Raw genomic sequence first — 22983 nt, forward strand, 5'->3', positions numbered from 1 at the left:
TTGTACAAACGGAGGCCTTGGCCAATTATGTGAAAACCTGGAAAATAAAACTTTCTTCCTACCTGACAGTGCCTTCTGTTCAAGATTTCCCATCTCCTAATTTTGCACCCAACAACATGACCTTTGCAGACAACTACCATCCTTTATATTAATGAAACTGCTATCTGGAAACAAAAGAGCCCGACGAAAACAGCTTGTTTTATAGGGTTAGGAATTGGACTGTGAAATTGACAGTGACAAAAAATAAAAATGACAACATGTGTCGCCAAACTTAATACCTAAAACACAAAATCCAGCTCCCTTAACCTTCACTTTATCTCAATACATTCTTCGTGTACACAGAGGGCCTATGCACACTCTTCTCCTTCCCAGCTTGCATTCGATGTCACATTCTAGGGGGACAAACATACGCTCATGTTTAATAACATGCAATCATTACCCTTATGAATGAGGGAGGGTGTGGGAAATGGTGTACATAGGCCTTATTCCTATACATCCCATTTAGATCATAACCAGGCTGACCTGAATGGCCTATTTTTTTTGGGGGGGGGGTGTAGAATCCCTTTGATCTGACAATCACACCAAGCAAGTGTGCATATTCAGAAAGACCTCGTAACACTGAAGGAACAACTGGATTGTAGAAGTGACCCTGAGTCTGCCTTCTTGCCAGGGCTGGATGCCACAATTGCCCACAAAGCCCCAGTTCTGTAGTGTTGCTGCAAGGCACTGTGAGAAAACTACAATGGCAGCTGACATAGGTCTTTGCCTCCCCCTCCGTAAAACATTTGAGGGGCCTGCGCCCCCCCCCCAAGTTGATGGGCATCGCCATTCAAATGGTGCATGCACCACATCATGTGATGGATTACGTGGGGCGGGACTTACCTGCCCCCCTCCCATATTTTATTCAAGTTGGCACCCCTGGCAGCTGCCCATCATTTATCCATGTACTGCAAAAGGGGGCACTGGAAAGTGATGCCAGCCACTGCTGTGCTTGACTCTTGTGTAAGAAATGCCTTGATGGATTAAACAAAAGGTTCTAGTCCAAAATGTTGCAAGAATCCCAGCAGGCACCAGAAGTCCCACCAGGCATGGAATGGCAGGCTGACTTCTGGCTGCTCTTGATTTTAAACCTATCAGAGCCTATGCCCCCCCCCCCACAATGATACTTGGGGACAGTCTGCCGATAGACAGAGCCACTCCTGATTTATTCCACTCCCCCCCTACACACACACACACACACACACACACACACACATAAATAAATAAACAAAAAACCCAAAACAATTTGGGTCATTTTTTCCTTGCAGATTGTGAAGAGACAGAGATTATTTCTATTTTTTACATTATTGGTTTGAAACATGGACAGGGCCATTCAAGTATATAAACGGAGGGACGGGGGACAGGGGACGACGCTTTTCAGACTCATCTAGTTAAAGCTGGCTATTCTTCCATACTACATAATATAAGCAATTCAAGTGGTGATTCTTTATTAAATTAACAATAAGGTGTTGGATTCCCAAAGTTTTTCCTGTCATTCTACCCTAAACAATACTACTTAAAACTACCTTATTGGACCAAAGTGTTTTTCCAATTTCAGCTTACCTATTACTACGAGCCATTAAGCTTATATTTTAGACTACCAAGTGGTTAGTTTTTATTTTTTTAAAAAGTAATGTACAACCTTTTTTGTTGTTGTTATAGATAAAATGAAGTAGTGTTCATAAAAATGCTGTAATCCCCCTCTCCCCCCCACCCATTTTTAGATTTTAAAAATAGCTGCATGGTATGACCGAGATGAATTTCAGTTCAAGCTGCAATCCTCTGCACATTTCTACAGAAGTAAGCTCCATTAAGCTCAATGGAGCTTACTTCTGAATACACACGCAGAGCACTGAGTTCTTGGGATACGATCCAGAGCTGTCAAGATCAATGGGAACTTTGCCATTAACTCAGTGAGGGGTGTGTGTGTTGTATTATTACATTCCTTCACAGAGAAAAGGCCGTTTTTTAATAGCAGCTCCTACCTGCTCTTCATCCTATAGAGTGGCCTTCCTTAACTTGGTGTTAAGGTAGATCCAGTTTCTCAATCCACCAGATCTGCAGCCCAGCCTGGTGGCCCGTGCTGGCAAACTCGTTATGGTACAGCCCTGGGGGGCGCCACAGATGTTCCTCCTGCCCCAATGTCAACCAGTGAAATCCTTCCAAAAGTGGCCCACAGTTTAACATAAAGCTCAACAACTCTGGTCAATCCAAAGGGTAGATCACTGCCAGTTTATTTATAGTGGGAGCAGATCACAGTCTCTTGGAAGTTGGACGTGCCTGATCTATGTTCATTAACCTAAAGCAGAACTTTTATGTGAAAATGATGTTATTAAACTGGAGAAAGCTGGCCAAAGTCTAGAAATGCCAGAGTTGAACTTCTGTAGGTCTGTTGTCTCACTCCTGCATGAAAATTATTGAAGGAAGGAAATCTAATGCATATGCAGGTAGCAAGTGTATTTTGGGATCTCTGAGATCTTTGACAAAGCCCTATGCATTGCAACTCAAAGAGATTTTAAAATATTAAGTGGGATACAAATTGAATAGTCCTGGGATAACGGCATGTTAGTTTTACATAGCAAGTGAGTACTATATTTTCAAATATATGTTGGGTGTCTTTGCCTATCCTCTTTTAGGCCGAAGCTCCAACTCTTGAGAACTTTATCCAAATAAGCTGTGCAACCTGGGAAACAGCTCTCGAAAGAAGCCAGGTGCTTTTAATGTTTAAAGTCAGAGGCCTGTGGCTTTGTCCTGACGTGGCAAATGCCTTACATTTTTTAAAAATTTCTCAGGTCATACCATGCATATCCAATTACATGAAAATGGGCTGGTTTTGCAGAACCGAAATTAACTGGCAAGCAAAGGTCGCCTCCCCCACCCCGCACCCACCCCTTCCTATAGGCACGTAAAGGTAAACATTTTTTTAAAAAGGTTTAACCTAGTCTTTCTAAACCTACGTTTTTAAATACTTAAATGCTGACTGGCACTGAAGATACTGAGCTAGCCCTGGATTCCCGGGTTTTGGTATTGGGCATGGCAATGGTACAGCACGACACTCCGACAGTGGCTTCCGGCAACTCATCCTCATCGGTCCATTCATTAAGACCAGGGTTGTAGCACTGAATGCATTTCTTGTATTTCTTTTCTATTTCGTTCCAGCCTCCCACCAAGTAAATTTTCCCATTGAGGATGGAAGCGCCGGCGGTGCTCACGCCAGTTGGGAGAGGAGCGGCGTAATTCCACTGGCCGGGGTAAGAACTATAACACTCCACAGGAAGCACGTCTACCCTTTCCCCTCGGCCTCCCAGTTGGGACCCTCCCATGACATAGACCTTTTCTCCAAGGGAAGTGGCGCAGTGCCACCCTCTAGGGGTGCTCAGGCTGGGCTTGTCTTGCCAGCTGTCGCTAGCCGGGTCATACATGCAAACAGAGCGGGAATAAGCGTTATTGATGTAGCCTCCGGTGACCAGGATCCTACCATCTATGACTGCGCTAGCATGGCAGCACCTAGCCACCTCCAGAGGGGCCTTCATTTGCCATTGATTAATTGCCGGGACATAACATTCGACCGAAGAGAGACACCCTTCTGAGTTGCGGCCGCCCACTGCGAAAAGGAGACCGTTGAACACGTTCAGGCTGAAATGGGTGCGCTTTTGATTCATATTGGCCAGGTGAATCCATGTGTTGAAACGAGGGTCGTACCTGAAAGAAAGAGGGAGGGGGGAAAGGATTATTGGTGCGATCCAGATATGAACTTCATCATCTACACTTCTAAGTCACAACATTTGTATTTGCTGTAGCTGCCACTCTCTTGTTTGCTACTTTTCTCAGAAATGAAGACTCCCAAACATTGCCATTATTAAGGGCTAAACTAGATGCAAGCCCATTATTGGATCTTAGCTTTCCCCAAAACTAAAAGCAGCAATCAGCCCAAAGTGAATAATAATTATAATTTAATAATAATAATAATAATAATAATAATAATAATAATAATTATTTCATATTAATCCCTTGCCCATCTGGCAGGATTTCCCCAGCCACTCTGGGCAGCTCCCAACAGAATATTAAAAACATGATAAAACATCAAATGTTTAAAAAATTCCCTAAACAGGGTTGCCTTCAGATGTTTTCCAAAAGTCAGATAGTTGTTTATTTCCTTGACATCTGATGGGAGGGCGTTCCACAGGGTGGGCGCCACTACCGAGAAGGCCCTCTGCCTGGTTCCCTATAACCTCACTTCTTGCAGTGAGGGAACCTCCAGAAGGCCCTCAGTGCTCGGTCTCAGAGTCTGGGCTGAACGATGGTAGTGGAGATACTCCTTCAGGTATACTGGGCCGAGGCCATTTAGGGCTTTAAAGGTTGGGGCCATAGTGTTGGCCAGAAAGGCTGTATTACTCTCTTATCTCCTGTACTGTTTTCCTAGTTGAAATCACCCCTCCCCCAAACTGTTCATTTCTTATATGCCATACTGTCCAACTTTTCCGGAGTTCAAACAGAAACGAGGATCTTATACATGCAACTTCATAAGAAAGCCCTTCTTAATCAGACAAAAAGCCGATCTACTCCAGTTTCCTGTTTCTCACAGCAGTCAGCCAGATGCTAGGCATGAAGGCAATAGCCATCTCCAGCTGTTGATGCTCAGCAACTTGTATTCAAAGGCATACTGCCTCTGATCTTCAATACGGTACGTATATAGCCATCAGGACTTGCAGCCATTGATAACCTTGTCCTCCACGAATTTATCTAACTCCTTTTGAAAGCTGTCTAACTTGGCGTCCATTTATCTTTGGGGAAACAGAACTTTCTACATTGGGGGTCTAGTTCATAACCACTTGCACCTCATGAAAGATTACTCATATCTCAGCTGGATAGCATTACCTTGGTTTCAGGCATGGAGACATGTAAAAACAATGGAAAAGGGAGTTGGTGCTGAAAGAATGATCCCAAGGAAAGCATAAGAATTGCAATATTGGCTGAGCTGCTTCCTCAACAGGTCCATAGTTTAATCAATGAACAAAAACGGGGAGGCAAAGAATGAGATTAACCATTTGACATTGATTGTGTTAAATTATTGTTGTACTAGCAGCAGGCTGGGCTCAGTAAGATGTTCGAATCTCGCTTGGCAACAGCTCTGTAATAAAACTAGGTTTAATAATATGCACATTTCATATTATTTATTATGTACTTCATTACTTATCCCCCCATTACGTTCCAGTGAGTGATACCTAATTAAGTCATACTCCAAGTAGATATATTAAAATCATTGGGCTTCCTCTGAGTATGACTAATGTTGGATATCACCCAGTAATTTGTTGCAGGTGAGTACTGGAAAAAGCTTGAGTTTAGGGTGCATATTGTATCTCTTCTTTTGATTCTGGCATGTGGAAAATCAAATTGCTAGCTCACTAATAAAACCAAACTGAATGGACATTTAATATAATCTCACCGCTCTTAGTAAACTGATTTCATTTGTCCCTAGTTTCCCCCCAGAAATGTTTGAAATGCCCAGTGACTATAGTACATGAATGCTAAGACAAAACATATGCATATACACATACAAAAAGAGAGATGGAGAAAGAAAACTGCTCCCTTGGAGAATGTTCTTAATATTTGCTAACATAGTTAAAAGTACATGACTCAAAATCTAATATTGGAAATGCCCAGAAATGGCACTTTGTGGAGTAACTTATTCTAGTTTCATTACATTTTATTATATTCTCTGTGAAATGAGCCCATCTGTTATTTGTATGTAACTATATAGAATTTATGTATTTATTCACTTAATTTATATGCTGCATTTCTGCCAAGGCACCTAAGGTGGTTTATAATTTACTGTAAAATTGGGAGGAGGGGCAGGAGAAAGAGGTTGTCTGGTTGGATCACACAAGAAATGAGGGAATATTTTCTATTGACTTTCTGGGATCAGAATTTCGGTCCTGGCATTCTTGTGGCCACTGAGGTTAACAGATAACTTGTCAATGTAAACAACTCTGGCTTCTCAAGTCATTTTTACAATACCTTCATCCCTTTCCTAAAATGTCCAATAGCACTACTCATAATGCTTCAGACAGCAGTGAGGAAACGGTAGGATTAAAATCCTGGCTTTATAGTAACTTCAGAAGATATACTAGCCCAAATGTTTAGATATTTGGGTAACAGAATCTTTCAATTGCAATATCGTTGCTGCTAGCCAGTCTGATTTGTAACATTTGCAATCTACAAAATCTTATGCTACAATGAACCTGTTTGTTATTAAAGGGGCCACAAGATGGTTTGCTGTTTTCTTGGCAACAGATTAATATGGCTACATCCTTATAATTTTCCCTGTGAGAATAGGAATATTTGTTGCATTGCTATATGTTGCTAATTCTAAGAAGCAGGAAATAAAGTATTAATTCAAAAGAAAATAATATCAGCCTTGTTGTTTAGTTGCCTTGCAAGGGCCTACGACTCTGCAATAATATAAAATAAAAAAGGTTCCTCAATCGCTATATTCCTTTCTCTTCTGACTCTGCTTTCAGCTACAAAAAGAAAAAAAAGTTTGTGACATAGTGGCTGTTTCCAGACAACCTGTTCGCCAAGCATTTGCCATATTTGTTTATACAAAGTTGACCAAGAGGTTAGACTATGTCAGCTATTTATTGAACGTTCATTCTAAGTTGCATGTGGGGAGGTTATACAGGATTACATCAAGCAGTTGCTATCCCATGTTTCTAGGGCATTTTCCCATCACTTTTTATAATCACAAAAAGTCTGTTTCTGGGGAGAAGCAGCAGTTCAAATATGCCAAATGAACTTTACTTGCTTAACGTGCATTTGCCAGTATGTGACTGAATCCTACCCAAAAATACTCCGGATACATAAGCCTATAAAGTATTCTAAAGCATATAAATATATTTGCTGGTTCAAGTTATGAAATATATTATTTATATCCTGTAGCCACAATTCAACACAGAGTTAACATTTATAATTATATGTTCTATACTGGATTTACAAAATGAAAATACAGAGTGTTATTTTAATGCTTCATCTTTAGTGCCTATTAAATGATAATTTTACTACCAGAAGCAAATAATTTAATTCCAAAATTATCAAGCCTAAGCGTGGCTTTGGGACTGATATAAAGGAAGAGCAATTCAATTTCCATTATATTCCCCTCAGTACATGGTAATACTTAAGATTTGTGCTCAAAGAACTTCACTAGTCCTTCCAACAACCCTGTAAGGTATGCCGATATTATCGTCCCCATATTTCAGAAAGAGGCTGAGAGAACTATTTTGAGGACAGGTTATAACAATGTATAAAAGACATAGCAGGAATTGATAATTGAACAGGTGATGTGTAGGGAGAAGGGATGAATGTATTTTGAAATATACAATGGTACCTCAGGTTATAGACGCTTCAGGTTACAGACGCTTCAGGTTATAGACTCCGCTAACCCAGAATAGTACCTTGGGTTAAGAACTTTGCTTCGGGATGAGAACAGAAATTGCGCAGCAGCACTGGGAGGCCCCATTAGCTAAAGTGGTACCTCAGGTTAAGAACAGTTTCAGGTTAAGAACGGACCTCCAGAACGAATTAAGTTCTTAACCCGAGGTACCACTGTAGTTGGAAAAGTTATTTTATTGGGAGCAGCAAAGAAAGGAGGAAAATAGAGGGGACATCTGGGGAGGGAGGGAAGTCAGCATTAGATTTGTATTGAATTTGTATTAATTTGATGAAAAATTGTTTAAAAATATTGAACATCAATAAAAATAATTGGCAAAAAAGACCCCAATGTGTCTAGCATCACATCTGGCTTGAACCTATGGAAATGTAAAGGCTCTCTGCATAGCTGCTAGAAATGTGTCTCTGTTTTAAATGTGTTGGGTGCATATCTTTGAAAGAAACACATATCAAATACTATCCGAGACTAGGAATACCTGTCACATTTAATGGTACAAGCATGACGTAAGGAAGGAGGTCTGTTCAAAACCATCCATCTTTGCCACAACCCACAATCCATGAGAATTTGGACACAGGGGCACCTTGCTCTCCTGTGGGTGATCCTCATGTAAGACTGGCATCCATACACGGAACACACTAAGCCATTTCCTCTAACATCCCTATAAATACATGGAAGAAATGATGGAATGTTCGTGGCAGTGCGGATGGATTGCAGGAGGACTTGCCTTGAGAGGTCTGGGTGGTTTTCATGTTAAGATTAACATGGCAGCATCCCAGCCGCCTGGATGCTGTGCTGAGTGTGGTTGGCCAAGCTAAGTAGATGGCCATGCCCCTCCCCAGGGCTGCCATGGATTGGCTCATTTGAAGGATGGGTTAGGCGGGAACCCATGAGCCTCTGCGGCTGCAGGAGCAGATGGGGAAATGATCTAAATTTACTCATGGGGGGGGGGGAGAGGAGATACCATGCTGGGCTGCAACCGCCGCTTGCTGGCAAGATGGTACGTGACCATTCTGACTCAGCTCTGGCTGCCTGGTCACAATAGGTTTCCAGTGCAAATCTTTCCACCGCACACCATATGACCATCATTTACAGAAGCATGATATATAGACCACAAAACTGTCTGGGGGACACAGCCACTTCTACATCCTGTACAGTTTCTAGCTTAGTGTTGATGCAGTGCATGTTGTAGGAAAAGATGGGGAATCAGTGACCACCCCTCACATCTGAGACGCCCAGATGCATTAACCCCACACCTCCATTATCATCGGATACTGGCTCCAGTGTGTTTGCGGTTTTCTGTGCATAAAAGATAGTGTGTGTTTATTCTCCTGAGCATGGCCCACTGACAACTTCAATATTGGCAATATAACCCAAAGAGAGAAAGAAGATAAAGGGTCCTTATCTGTGTTGTAGGCCAGGTGAGGGGTACCTTTGTCCCTCCAGAGGTTGCTGAACTACAACTCCCAGCACCCCTGTCTTGCTTGGACTAATGGGAGAAACATCTGCAGCCCCGTTCCACACCCCAGTTGTAAGGTAATGAAGCAAATTCACTTGATACCCCACACCATTTAGAATCATAGAATTGTAGATTTGGAAGGGACCCCAAGGGTCTTCTAGTCCAACTCCCTGCAATGGAATCTTTTGCCCAATGTGGGGCTCGAACTCGTCACCCTGAGATTAAGAGTCTCACGCTCTTACGTTATAACTTATTTCATATAGGTCAGTAAATATATTACTATGACAAAGAAAAGGAAAACGTGCCTGTCTAATCCTATTTCAAGTTAATACGCCAACTGTGAAGCACCAACAGCTCTTGGGTGGAGAAGCATTTGAGTCTTATCCAACATGCATATCATCCGAGACATTTGAATTATTCAGGCATTCATAATGGGATTTAAACACACAACAAATGGGGAGCGTGCATGAGCCTGCTTGCTGTGTCCCCATTGTCCTCCATGGCTGCAGGAGGCTTTCCTGCAGGAGACAGTCACCCTTGAACATACAAATGTCAATGGAAACAGGGAGTGGAGCTAGCATGCTTGTACATGCTTTTTTCCTCTTTGCATGCCTACAACATCCCTGTTGTAAACATATAAATAGGGACGCTGTTAATCTAACTTTGTCACAAAGGCAATTTTTCTGGCTGTTTTTTCCTTCTAGAAAAATAATAATCAACCTTTGCAGGTACAGTGGTACCTTGGTTTAAGAACAGCTTAATTTATGAACAACTTGGATTAAGAACGCTGCAAGCCAGGAAGTAAGTGTTTTGGTTTGTGAACTTTGCCTTCGAAGCAGAACATGTTCCGCTTCCTGTTCAGTGTGTTCCTTTTGTAAATTGAGTCCTCCGCTGCTATGGGAAAGCACGCCTTGGTTTAAGAATGCTTTGGTTTAAGAACGGACTTCCGGAACGGATTGAGTTCGTAAACCAAGGTACCACTGTATTCCCTTTTGGCACGGCTTGGATGGCATTTGTCAATCACAGGCACCTATGCTAAAAACAACAACCTCAATAAAGATTGTTCTTCCGTTGCTGTTTATGCATCTGCATCTCCCTCTCCCTCCCTCTCCGGAGCTGTTATGTGCTGAACATGCTACCTCTATAAATAACTAGTTACCTGCAGAAATTGCTGACCGCATGCTTAGCCTGATTCCTGGCATCATTCTGGTCTTCTCCACCTGCCACGTAGAGGAATCCATCCATCACGGTGACGCACTGGTTGAAGCTTTTAGCAGGCATCTCAGTAAGCCTCTTCCACCCATTGTCAGGGTCTCTGTATAAAATGTCTCTGCTAAGGGATTTCTCTGTTAAAGCTGGGCGTCCCCCAACCGTAACCAGGACCCGTAATCCTCCTCGAATCCTTGTTCTCCTAGACTGCAATGTATTCTGGTGGTAGGGAAGCAAATGGTAATTCATGGCATCTACTAGAAGTCTATGGCAATCTGCATCTTGCATCATTCTTGGTATAGTCTGAACATAATTCACCAGGTCTTGGGCAGAGATGGTACCAAAGCGAATGTTGCTCAACAGATCCGCAGCATATTTCGCTCTTTTTTGGTCAAATTCCAGCCATCTCGTTGCAATTTGGAATGCAACGAGTTCAGAAGGCAACTGCAAGTCGTCGTCTGCAAGAAGTTCATTGATCCGGTCAAAAGTGAGCTTTAAGAACTGATCCGATTCGGAAAACTCAATGAAGTTGTCTCTAATGAATTTCTGAGATGCTTCCTTGGTGGTTTTGAGTCCATATGTCTCTGCAATGTTGGCAACATACATGCAATTCTCCACGTTGATTTCTTGCATCAGAAAATCACTGCACATCTTCACAAGGGTATGAATCTGAAGGTAGATGGCTGTGGAGATGATGCTACCTATAGTATACAGCGAGAGAGTGAGCTTTCCTGTGTAGGCATATGCAATGACGGTAGCTAGGCCCAGGGGAGATACATCGTTGAGGTCCACTCTCTGAGTTGATGGATCTTTCTTCAAGATGTTGTGGAAGTAATCACTGCAGGAAGCCATCACCACCTTGTGGACATCGAAAGACTTTGTTTTGGTACCGATGACTAAATCACAGAGAAAGTTCTCCATCCTCATCCTGCACAGCCCTTCCAAAAGGTTGGGACTGTAGAGAGCATCGGAAACCTCAGTCGAGACACAGCTGAAGCCATTCCCTCCTTCCAAAAGACCGTTCAAGCCGTTCAGCTTGCTGAGAGGACCATCTTCCACGATGATGGTCATCTCATTGATATCAACCTTGCTCTTTTTGACATTCTTCTTCTTGGGCGCCATGACTGCAATATAATATCACAGCCAGGAGCTAGCTAGAAGAAGGAGAAGGAGAAAAGGACAACTTTTAGACCTGTATTTCAGTGCATTGGTTTTGAGTCTCACTGAAAATGACTGCAAAGCATCCTTGCAGGTGGCAGGCGGAAACAGAAAAATAAGAAAAGTGGAACGGCAGGAGATTACGGAAAACTCCATGATCACACAGATCTGTTAACCTCATGCAAGGTGAATAAATGCTGCTGGTAAATGGTGGTTTGTATCTGTTCAGTGTCTCATAGCAAACTCGTACTCCTCAAGTGGTTTGTAAAAATGTAATACCAAAAAGAAAAACCAGGTAAAATTACAAAATCAAACATCAATTAAAATGCCTGCTGAAATAATAAAAATATATGTTCAGACATTCTGTCTGACCTCAACTTGAAGGGAGTTCAATAAGCTATGATGAATGGCTGACCTTCTACAATCCACTGACTGCAGTGTTTGACACTCCTAATTGGACACTGAGATCATAGCAGGGAGCCATGTTAGTGGTTTGCTGTGGGCCAGAATCTGACTCATGTTAATGAATTGAGCTTTTAGAGTTGTGGTCCAACTCGGTGGAACTCCTTGCCACAAGAAGTTTACAGGTACTGTCTGAGGTACTGTCCCTACAGAGCCTCAGATACCTGGTCAAATCAGTTTTATTTCCGGAGGCTTTTGCACCCTGAATGCTTTTGAGACGTTTTGCAGCATTATTTTATATAGGAGGTTTAAAAATTAATTTCTGTTTTAAGTTATGTATATTATATCATATATCAGGATTGTAAGCTGCTTTGAGACCTACATAATGAAAAGAGGGTATATAACAATTTTAAATAAATAAATAAATAAATAACTCAGACCAATCTGCTTCACAGGGTTGCTGGGTCCATAACACGAGAAAATTATGCATTGTCCTTGAGCTATATTTTTTATTTTTTTGTAGTGTGGACAAGCTGACCAATAGATAGGATTCACAGCCCAATCCTAAAGCACATTTAGTACGAAGCAAGTCCCACCGGGTGAGGTTCCAAATCAATATGTTTAGGGATTGGGAGTGTGCATATTTATTCACTTAAACTGGAGACTGCCTCTGTCCTTCATATGTAAGTGCAGACTGCTCTTCTCTTTTGTAGATAGACTCAGCAGCCTGCTGAAGCCTGAGGGAATTACCGGTATGTTCCTCCAAAACAGCATGACTAGACTAAGAGATAACAGTGAAAAAGAAACATACAATTTTGAAATAATAAATCAAGTTGAAAGTTGTGGCTCTTTTACACCTAACTACTACTGAATTGGGTAGAACAAACCCACTGTAGTCCTTCAATCTGTTTTGTTGTATATAAAAAAGAGTTTATTGTATTTTTAAAAAGTTGCCTGGGGAGAGGGGATATTATTGGGTTTTTTGTTTTGTTTTTATTATGTATTTTGTGTTTTATAATGTGTAGGGTAGAATACAATTTACCTACTTACTTAAAGGTAAAGGTAAAGGGACCCCTGACCATTAGGTCCAGTCACAGACGACTCTGGGGTTGCGACGCTCATCTCGCTCTATAGGCCGAGGGAGCCGGCGTACAACTTCCGGGTCATGTGGCCAGCATGACTAAGCCACTTCTGGCAAACCAGAGCAGTGCACGGAAATGCTGTTTACCTTCCTGCCGGAGCGGGACCTATTTATCTACTTGCACTTTGACGTGCTTTCAAACTGCTAGGTTGGCAGGAGCTGGGACCGAACAACGGGAGCTCACCCCGTTGCGGGGATTCGAACCACTGACTTTCTGATCGGCAAGCCCTAGGCTCAGTGGTTTAACCCACAGCACCACCCATGTCCCAAAAACTTACTTACTTAATAATAATAATAATAATAATAATAATAATATTAACCTGTTTTAATTATTGTCAGGGCATTTTATATACAGCTTAACATCTAGGTCAAAATCCTTAAGCAATTTACAGAAATTATAATAAATGGTATACATTAAAATAAGGTGCAGAAAGATAGTAATACAATAAATATACTGTGAAAATTCCAATAATAATACAAGGACAGCATAGATGAATTTTTAAGATGGTTTCACATGACAGTTTTCCTCCTGGCAAGTAATGTTTCTTCACTCCTTGCCCATGTGGCAAGGGCCATACAACACTGAGTACAGCACCTGTTTAATTTGCATTCAGCTGAAATCGACAATTTCAGACCATGTAGTAGTTGGGGATCTGAAATGGTATTAAATTATATAGAGCTCCACCAAATGACCAGGAGCGTAAGGAAGCAAAACAAAATCCTACTTGTAATGGCAGGAGAATGGTTATGGATGACCTCCATATTTATTTACACCTACCCCACTGAAATCAACAGGATTTAATCTTCTGAGCAATTTGCAGACAAGCCTAATTTACAGTTTGTCCCCACAAAGCACTTGCAGATTTGCGCATTCTGGTTTTCACCAAGCCAGCTTTCTGGTCAAAACTCTCGCCATGAATTGATTCAGACTTCCAGCTGAATGCTCTGTCACATGACATGGGGAAACTTTCCTGGATAATTCAGTCACTCCTTCTGGAGAATGAGGTGTCCAAATTATAGTTTTTATATTTGCAAATGTTTAGCTGAAGCCTGCTATGGTATAAGTTTATATCTTTTGTATAATTCTTATTGTGAGCTGGTCAGTACTGCTAAAAAAGGCTCCCTCTTACAAAAGGGATTTTAGCATCCCAAAAAACTAAATGCAGTTAAGTGAGAGGCTTGCCATTCCACTTTCACCTAAAAACCTGAAGACCCATTAGTGTTCTTTCTGAATGTCCTGCTCTGCTAAGCATTTCAGATAATAAAGAAGGTCTAAAGTCACCAAAACACAGGAAGGTAAAGCAGGATAGATAGCCTGCTAGAAAGAAGGACGAGAATCCCTTATCACAGAATGACGTATTACCCAGCTAAAATCCAGCTAAAAGCATAGACAAAATATAGGGGTTGGAGAGGCCTCTCAAGGATTCTAAAACATTGTATTAGGGTAGGAGGTTACCCGTTTCAGCAAGGTATAGACAATGCGTGTAATGATGGGCTGCAGACCAAGGTCTCTAGACAGCGTGACTCTGATGAACATCAGACCAAGGTCCCCCTCTATTCCTGTATACAATAACCCCTGACCCTACTTGCGTGCACCCACTTTTAGGTTGAGATTCCGAAGGTGGGGGGAATGAGTTGGAAAACTGTATAAGAACTGCTGGTAAACTGACTAACTTTTGTACTTGCTTAGCTGTCTGAACACAGCAGGTACCTCTGCATGCAGAATAAAAAATCTTTCTCTCTCTGAAGCCAGAAGCCTCAGGTGTTTTCTGCTTCCATGTTTTCTCACCGGGCGCAACAATGGGAACCCGTAGGGGCAAATAAGGCTCCATTACGTGGTGCGTTGGCCGGGAACCCTTCGCTGTTCCCCGGGATTGAGAAAACAGGGAGTCCGAGGCGTCGCTGCACAGCGAAAAGGCTCTCCTGGTCTGGCGTTTGCTGGCCCCAAGCGCGCTTCCTGCCTGTTTGTGGGAAGGGACTGGCTTACCCCAGAGGGAGAGCCAAACTGCACCGTGGCGACGGGAGAAAGAGAAAGCGGCCGCAGGGGGGAAGGGAAGTAAGATCTGCAGAGGACAGGTAAGCTCCACAGGGGGAGCAGCTTCCCAGGGAAGGGGAAGCGCAGGATGCGATCGATCCTGCAGCGGCCGTGAGCCGTAGAGGGCCGCCGCTAAAATCCGGTAGTGTGCAAGTAGAGTTGCCACCGGAGCCTGGCCGTGAGCCGTAGAGGGCCGCCAGGAGCCTGGCCGTGAGCCGTAGAGGGCCGCCAGGAAGGGGGAAAAGAAGGGGGTGCCCTCTCTGAGGAGAGAGAAGGGGGTTAAGAATTTTTCTGTGATTTTACTCTGTGTATGGGGAATGGTGTGGGGACGCTCCAGTGGATGTATTGGGTGAATGAGACGCAGGAACTCAGTGTCCCTAGCGAAGCGGAGAGTGTGTGCATGAAAAAAGTCTGGTTAGGTGGAAGGAGTGTCCCAGGTTGAACCTGAGCTTGCTGAGATGGGGAATTGGAATTTTTGTTGCTGTGTAAAAATTTATGACTTGTAATAATTTTATGATTTTTCCTTCAGTATGTGTGTGTTGTATGAGATCTGTGTTTGCAGTGATTGTGCAGTGTGATTTTTGTGAGTTTGTCTGTGTCTGCAGTGCCTGTGTGTGTGTGTTGGTCCCTGTTTGAGGCTTGCATTCATTTTGGAAAGGTGGGGCAGAAAGCAGCCCTAATCTGTGTGTTCCCAAACTCTGTGTTCCCAAAATTGTTTCATTTCCTGCTGCATTGCCAATGAAGTCTGGGAAGTCTGTTTTTTCCCTTGTATATGTGGCTGCACAATTTGTATTTGTTGTTTTGTTTTGTTGTCCCTTCAAGGAATCTGTTTGAATCCCAGGGTTAGGTGAGTGTGTTTTGGAAATTGTTTGTGTGCCAAGGTATGTCCCTTCAATAGAATGGGCTGTAAAAGTATTTCTCTGCAATGTTTAGGTGAATGTAAAAGTGTGTCTGAAGCATTGAAAGGAGGGCTGCTCTTGCAATCAGGAATGTTTGTTAGTTTGTTTTTAAAGTTGGTACAGTCTTATTTTGTTTCTTAACTGAGCTTTGGTAAAGCAATGAGAGTGGGGAGATGGACAGAAACGGAGAGAAGCCTTAGTTTAAACAGCAAGGATTTTTCTCTTTGCAGCAGTGAATCTTGCAAAGGAAGGAAATTTGCCTCCCACAAAGGGGGGGAAAGGTGATTATGTCTTTAGAAAAGAGATTATGTCTTCTGAGCAGTTTGATTGTTTCCAACAGAAGTTGATTAGAGGGAAAAAGTTTTATTTTTATATCCCAGGTTTTAAGTTTTTCAGGGAAGGTTTTGAAATAGAAGAAATGGCTTCTTAGCAGAATGTATTTGGGAATGTAGATGTAGGTTTGTGGGATGTGTAATGAAGGAGAAGAGAATGTTGAAGTAGAATGGGAAGGGGCTCATGGTTAGCAACTGACAGTGTAGCCCTGACAGTGTAAGTTAGGATTTGGAGTAAGTTTGAACCTCAGGAGGAAAAGGGGGCAGAAATTTTGGAATGATTGGAAGAAAAATTGATGATAAAGTGAAGGTATACATATCATAGAATCATAGAGTTGGAAGGGACCCCAAGGGTCATCTAGTCCAACCCCCTGCCCAGCAGGAAACAATATCCAAGGCAATACACCACCCTCCATGCCAAGGTTGCAGAGCACATCTAGGGGGGTGAATCCATTGTCCAAACCATGGAGAGGACCACCAGGTTGTTGCCATGGAAGCATGAGACAATGAGAGAGGCCTGAAGATGGCTCTGATTCAAGAGGTGGTAGATATAGTAAGCCCTTCAAAGATTGTTTTTTTTAAAAAAAGACAGGAGCTTTCCCTATTGCCCTGTCCATAATTTGTTGTTACCTAAAAGAAGCCTGAAAATTGTCACTATTTGAATGAGCACATCAAGGGTTCAACTCCATTGTCCAAATGAAACACCGTTGTGAGGAGTTAGCAATTTTGCTAAGCTGGCCGCCACGTGTGAGATGATGAGAGTGACCTACCGATGGCTCTGAAGCGAGATAAATAGGCCAAGTTCTATTCTGTCTGACAACCCAACTTTGTCAGAATTTGTTCCCTACTGCCCTGTTTCCACCCTAAGTCCTCCTGAGGGTCAAAAATAGGTTGGTGGTGGTGAGTTAATTCTTGGACACAAGGTCCTGATAGGCTTGGTGAGGTGGTAAGTAGAAAATTAGGTACTAAGGATCAATGGCTGGTGCTTGGATGCAGGAAAACAGAAGAGGAGGGAAAGTTAGTTTTTGATATGGCTGTTGGAACTGGTAATATAATTGGGATGGAGAAATGGAATATTAGGAAAGAGAAGACAGTAAGGAGAAAATAGCTATACCCAAATACCCTAGATCACTTGTACAATGTTATATTGGAGAAGATTAGTTGCTATGTAAAGGTTTTTTTAAAGGAGAATGTTCTGAAGGATGTCAAGATAGTGAGAATTGCAATGGCTCTAGTAGTGTGTCTGGAAGGTGATGTTGAAGAAATGGATCTTATTTGGGAAAAATTGTATCTTTCTGTTCCCTGACATTAGCAGAGTTTTATGTTAAATTGGTCTGAAATTGTGGTGATGCTAATGATGATATTGTGTATGATTGTATTGTGTATTTGTTTATATTTGTGTGTATTCTAAATTTAGAGTGTTTGCATGGATTGGAAAAATGAACTAAATTATTATTCTGGGCCAAAGAAGTAGACCAAAGAGCTATGGGATAATTATTGCGGAAGAATATTGTATTTCGAGGAGATAGTGATCCGGCATGGTCAGTAATATCTTGTGAGTGTATGGGAGGCTGTCCTTATTTGATTGGGTTATTCTAGCTTACCTCCAACAGGTAGGAGGACTGAGGTGTGATTAATATCGATACCTGTGAGGTTAATCTGTGAGGCAAAAGAAAGGCAGGAGGGGCCCAAGACACCACCCTCCAAGGGCAGATATAATCTCTGTAACTATCTCCTATTCTTTTAGCAGGTGCCCTAATGCCATGTAGCTTTGCTATGCTAGTTTTATCCCTATGCAGAGACTCTGAAACCTAAGTGGCAAAGATCCTACACAGTCTTTATGACAACACTGCCAGTGGTGAAAGTGGCTGGTGTCCGCCTCCTCATGTAGAGACAGGACCTGCCACAGTGTGCTGAAACATCCTTTGAAGCTGAAGATCCAGGGAAGCAACAAAGGCCAAGAAGCAACAAACCTGCTGCCAATGTGCACGCCTATAGAAGAAGACGTCACTGATCCAGCTGAAGAAGTGGATGGGAGGGGCGCCCGCCGGCAGCGTCCCCAACGTAAAAACTTGCGTTCCTGATAATTTCCAGAGACCTGTTGCCTTAGCTGTGTTGAATCCTGATCCTATAGACATTGTATCACCTTGCCTTGAACCTGTACAAGGGCGTATATATTCCTGTGGGTGTATAGAAGTGTGTGAGGAGGGTCATTTTCCTTTTGGTTACGTTTTAAGAAGGGGCCACCGGGGAAGCACCCATCTCAGAGGCATAGTGGGAAAACTCATAAGGGTTATAGGCCACAACAGCCATAAGTGGTTAAGCAGCAAAAAAATGCTGGATGGAGACTAGTCTGAATTGGGTTATGAAGCGGCTATTCGCTTATGCTTCACCTCTTCCCATTGTACTCAAGATCGCTGGATTCAGAGTCCAGAGTGCTAACAAACTTGGAATGGGTGGGACATGTCTTGGTGGAACAATTGGCTCCCACAATTGGGGTGGCTACGAGGCATTTTAATGATGTTCTTGGGACCATTATTAATCCTACTGCTGGTTTGCTTTTGTATTCCCTGCTTGCTCCAATGCTTACAAAATATGATGTATAAGATGGTGTCACGCATGGTACGACCTCAGATTATATATCTGGTACGAGAATGTCAGCCAATTCCATGGGACGCGCTGGGAGGATCCAGCGGTCCAATAGGAGAGGAGGGAATGGAGAATGAGGTGTCCAAATTATAGTTTTTATATTTGCAAATGTTTAGCTGAAGCCTGCTATGGTATAAGTTTATATCTTTTGTATAATTCTTATTGTGAGCTGGTCAGTACTGCTAAAAAAGGCTCCCTCTTACAAAAGGGATTTTAGCATCCCAAAAAACTAAATGCAGTTAAGTGAGAGGCTTGCCATTCCACTTTCACCTAAAAACCTGAAGACCCATTAGTGTTCTTTCTGAATGTCCTGCTCTGCTAAGCATTTCAGATAATAAAGAAGGTCTAAAGTCACCAAAACACAGGAAGGTAAAGCAGGATAGATAGCCTGCTAGAAAGAAGGACGAGAATCCCTTATCACAGAATGACGTATTACCCAGCTAAAATCCAGCTAAAAGCATAGACAAAATATAGGGGTTGGAGAGGCCTCTCAAGGATTCTAAAACATTGTATTAGGGTAGGAGGTTACCCGTTTCAGCAAGGTATAGACAATGCGTGTAATGATGGGCTGCAGACCAAGGTCTCTAGACAGCGTGACTCTGATGAACATCAGACCAAGGTCCCCCTCTATTCCTGTATACAATAACCCCTGACCCTACTTGCGTGCACCCACTTTTAGGTTGAGATTCCGAAGGTGGGGGGAATGAGTTGGAAAACTGTATAAGAAGTGCTGGTAAACTGACTAACTTTTGTACTTGCTTAGCTGTCTGAACACAGCAGGTACCTCTGCATGCAGAATAAAAAATCTTTCTCTCTCTGAAGCCAGAAGCCTCAGGTGTTTTCTGCTTCCATGTTTTCTCACCGGGCGCAACAATGGGAACCCGTAGGGGCAAATAAGGCTCCACTTCCTCCTCATAAGACAAGTGCTATGCCAACCTCAAACAGCACTGAAGGGCACCAGGCTGGGTGAAACTGTTGTAATGCCAAAAGCAGAAAGCCAGCAGCCCATATTAACGCCTACTCAGGCCTGTAGGGTTGTAGAGAACCAACGACCAACCAACCCTCCAAGTGTCCCTATTTTCCAGGGACGTCCCTGATTTAGAGAAGCCATCCCAGTTTCTGATTTGATCCCAGAATGTCCCACTTTTCCTTGCGATGTCCCTATTTTCACTGGAGAAATGTTGGAGGGTATGCAGTTATCTGACCCCTGAGCTGTCTGAAGGCAATCCTGTATAGGGAAGTATTTTTTTTTTTAGTTTAATGTTTTATTTTGATTTTATATATGTTATGGTGCTGGAGGAGACTCTTGAGAGTCCCATGGACTGCAAGGAGATCAAACCTATCCATTCTTAAGGAAATCAGCCCTGAGTGCTCACTGGAAGGACAGATCCTGAAGCTGAGGCTCCAATACTTTGGCCACCTCATGAGAAGAGAAGACTCCCTGGAAAAGACCCTAAAGTTGGGAAAGATGGAGGGCACAAGGAGAAGGGGACGACAGAGGACGAGATGGTTGGACAGTGTTCTCGAAGCTACCAACATGAGTCTGACCAAACTGCGGGAGGCAGTGGAAGACAGGAGTGCCTGGCATGTTCTGGTCCATGGGGTCATGAAGAGTCGGACACGACTAAACAACAACAATAACAACAATAATATGTTGCAACCTGCCCAGTAAGATGTGTGGGGTATAAATAATAAAAATTATCATTATGGAATGGGACGTCCCTATTTTCATTGGAGAAATGTTGGAGGGTATGTGACAGAGTAAAGCATCAACCTACATGGATTTGGATGCTCTAGATGAGGTAGACTAGGACCTGAGTTCAAATCCTCTCTAAGCCATACATAGAGCATAACTTTCGACCAGTCTCAGCATAACCAAACTCCAACCAAACTTCTATCTCAGCATAACCAAACTCCAAGAGTCATCCTGAGGATAGAATAGCGGAGGGGAGAGGACATTGCTGTACACCACAATTGATCTGCTGGGAGGAAGAGGAAAATCAAGTTGTAATGAACATCTTAGATCAAGCGAGTGCACCGGCAGCCCGAAATAAGCCCCTGCGAGTCCCCTTCAAAGAGCGCTGCCAAATGTTAAAACAGGGAAGGATTAAGTAATGCAGTATAGTGGAGTACCATCTGCATTAGCTCTTTCTTGCACAGAGTTTTTCAAAAGCACGAGCCATTCAGCATTTTAAGTATAGAAAGGAATGGTTAGTTCCTCTTTCAGGGGGCATGGCATCCACCTGTCACCCAGTCCCTCCTGCTAGGTAGCAGCTATGTGCAAGCGAGCAAGATGATTGTGTGTGTGTGTGTGTGTGTGTGTGTGTGTGTTAGAAGCCTCAGCCATCGCCCGTGTACCAGAATGAGCAGAGGTCCCAGAATGTCACTTTGCCAAAGTGGCGGGTCAGCTGCTCCCCCCCCCCCAAGCTGCATTCCTCAAGCTGCATCTGTTGAAACCTATCAGGGACGTTTCCAAGAATAGCATTGCTCTCTCGGGTCTCTCAAAGCCACTTGCCATTTTAAGGCACATGCAGTTTAAAGTGCATTTCTTGCTTGGGGTTTTAATTCTTTTTAAGGGAGAAAAAGAAATATTGCCAGGTATACATTTGCAGCCCTTTCTGTTCTCCATTACTAAAAATAAAATAAAAATTCTGTTTATTTCATTGGTACAGGTTGAAAATAGCCACCATGCTTTAGATACGTATCAATTCTCTCTTAGCTGGCTATGCTGATATTCCTTTGGCAAATGCGATGAACATTTAAAGACAGCCAAGTATCCTTTACATATTTAAAGCTTAATAGGAGATCTATGTAAAGATCTGTAGCTCAGGTTGCTTTTTTTAAAACCAATTTTATCAATATTTAAAATCGTTATTTTTCTACGGCTCGAGAGACATGCTAGCAGGGAAGTGCCAGCCCTGTGAAATTTTAGCAGCAAAATCAGTGCAGCTTTCTTTTGGAGCAAACTTTCACCGAGTTACATGTTAAAAACTGTACAGGAAAACACGCAGTTAAAGGAAAGCCTTTGCCAACTTGATTTTCCTTAGGGCCTCCTCCCCTCCCCATAGCTATAGCTGGCCACATTAAGTTTGTAGCCTGGAGGGAATTCATCCCAGGGCATTTTCAGCTTTTAAATAGAAGGAACACCACCACCCACCGCCTAGGAACGCTCAGAAACACAGAAAGCTAATCAGCTCAGTAAGAACAGGATTAGAGAGCAGCCTTACCCTTCTCAGCAACAGAGCCTTCCCAGGACTGACCAGCACAATGTCTACGAGAATGTTTCTTGAAAAGAATGAGAAAAGGCAGGGGGAAGGGGAAATGGATTTCACCTGAGAAGTCCTAGCTAGCCACAGAAGTTTCTAGTGTGACCCTGCTGCCACTGTGGATGAGAGAGACTGGAGCCTGCGCTCTGGGGCACTTTAAAAATGACCCCTCCCTCCCATCCTTTCCTGTCACCCAGAAGGGTTTATGTTTCCTCTGCTTGCTTGGCTTTGAATCTGAAGTCAACTTAACTGGACGTCTACAGGATAATAAAATGAGGGTTAAGCTCCTAGAAATTACATTCCTTCCATCGCTGCTGTACTACGGCAGGGTTACCATTCCACCGTAAATTACTAAAAACATTGTCCTTAGAATAACTACATTAAAAAAATACCTTTACCCCCTCTGAACTTGGGTTAACTCCTACTGAAAGTTTTTTCCCTGCTCCTCCCTTCCAGCAGGTTTTCATATACAGTGGTACCTTGGTTTAAGAACAGCTTAGTTTATGAACAACTTGGATTAAGAACGCTGCAAACCCGGAAGTAGGTGTTTTGGTTTGTGAACTTTGCCTTGGAATAAGAACATGTTTCGCATCCTGTTGAGTGTGTCCATTTGTAAATTGAGTCCCCCGCTGCTATGGGAAAGCATGCTTTGGTTTAAGAATGCTTTGGTTTAAGAACGGACTTCTGGAACGGATTAAGTGCGTAAACCAAGGTACCGCTGTAGACTCAAAGGCTGTAAAACTTTTTATGGATTTCATTGTAAATTGGTGTGTATGGAGTATTAGGGGACGGGTAGTATCTCTGTTGAGGGACACATCGTGCTTCTTCTCAAGTACTTTGTCCCCTTTTGATCCCCACCCTGCACTCAGCTCTCACCTGTCGCTACTAGAAGCTTTCAGCATGTGACAGTGGCCACACCCTGGGAATGGCTCTGGCTAAACAAGGTGAGG

At 42.8% G+C, this 22983-nt stretch overlaps 1 protein-coding gene across 2 annotated transcripts; it reads right to left on the reverse strand.

Annotated features, from left to right (window-relative positions):
- Positions 1 to 2822: 2822 nt before the first annotated feature.
- Positions 2823 to 22178, reverse strand: KLHL31 (kelch like family member 31). Of its 2 annotated transcripts, none has more exons than XM_033143156.1 (3): positions 21995 to 22178; positions 10102 to 11305; positions 2823 to 3741 (listed from the first exon to the last, which is right to left on the reverse strand). In XM_033143156.1, the coding sequence occupies exons 2-3, from the start codon at positions 11271 to 11273 to the stop codon at positions 3009 to 3011; spliced, it is 1905 nt and encodes a 634-aa protein (XP_032999047.1). In that variant the 5' UTR covers positions 11274 to 11305; positions 21995 to 22178; the 3' UTR covers positions 2823 to 3008. The 2 variants fall into 2 exon arrangements, with proteins under 2 accessions (XP_032999047.1, XP_032999048.1); XM_033143157.1 differs by having other exon boundaries at positions 22100 to 22172.
- Between the last annotated feature and the right edge of the window lie 805 nt (positions 22179 to 22983).

This window comes from Lacerta agilis, chromosome 3, assembly GCF_009819535.1.
Source record: "Lacerta agilis isolate rLacAgi1 chromosome 3, rLacAgi1.pri, whole genome shotgun sequence".
Classification (NCBI taxonomy): Eukaryota; Metazoa; Chordata; class Lepidosauria; order Squamata; family Lacertidae; genus Lacerta; species Lacerta agilis.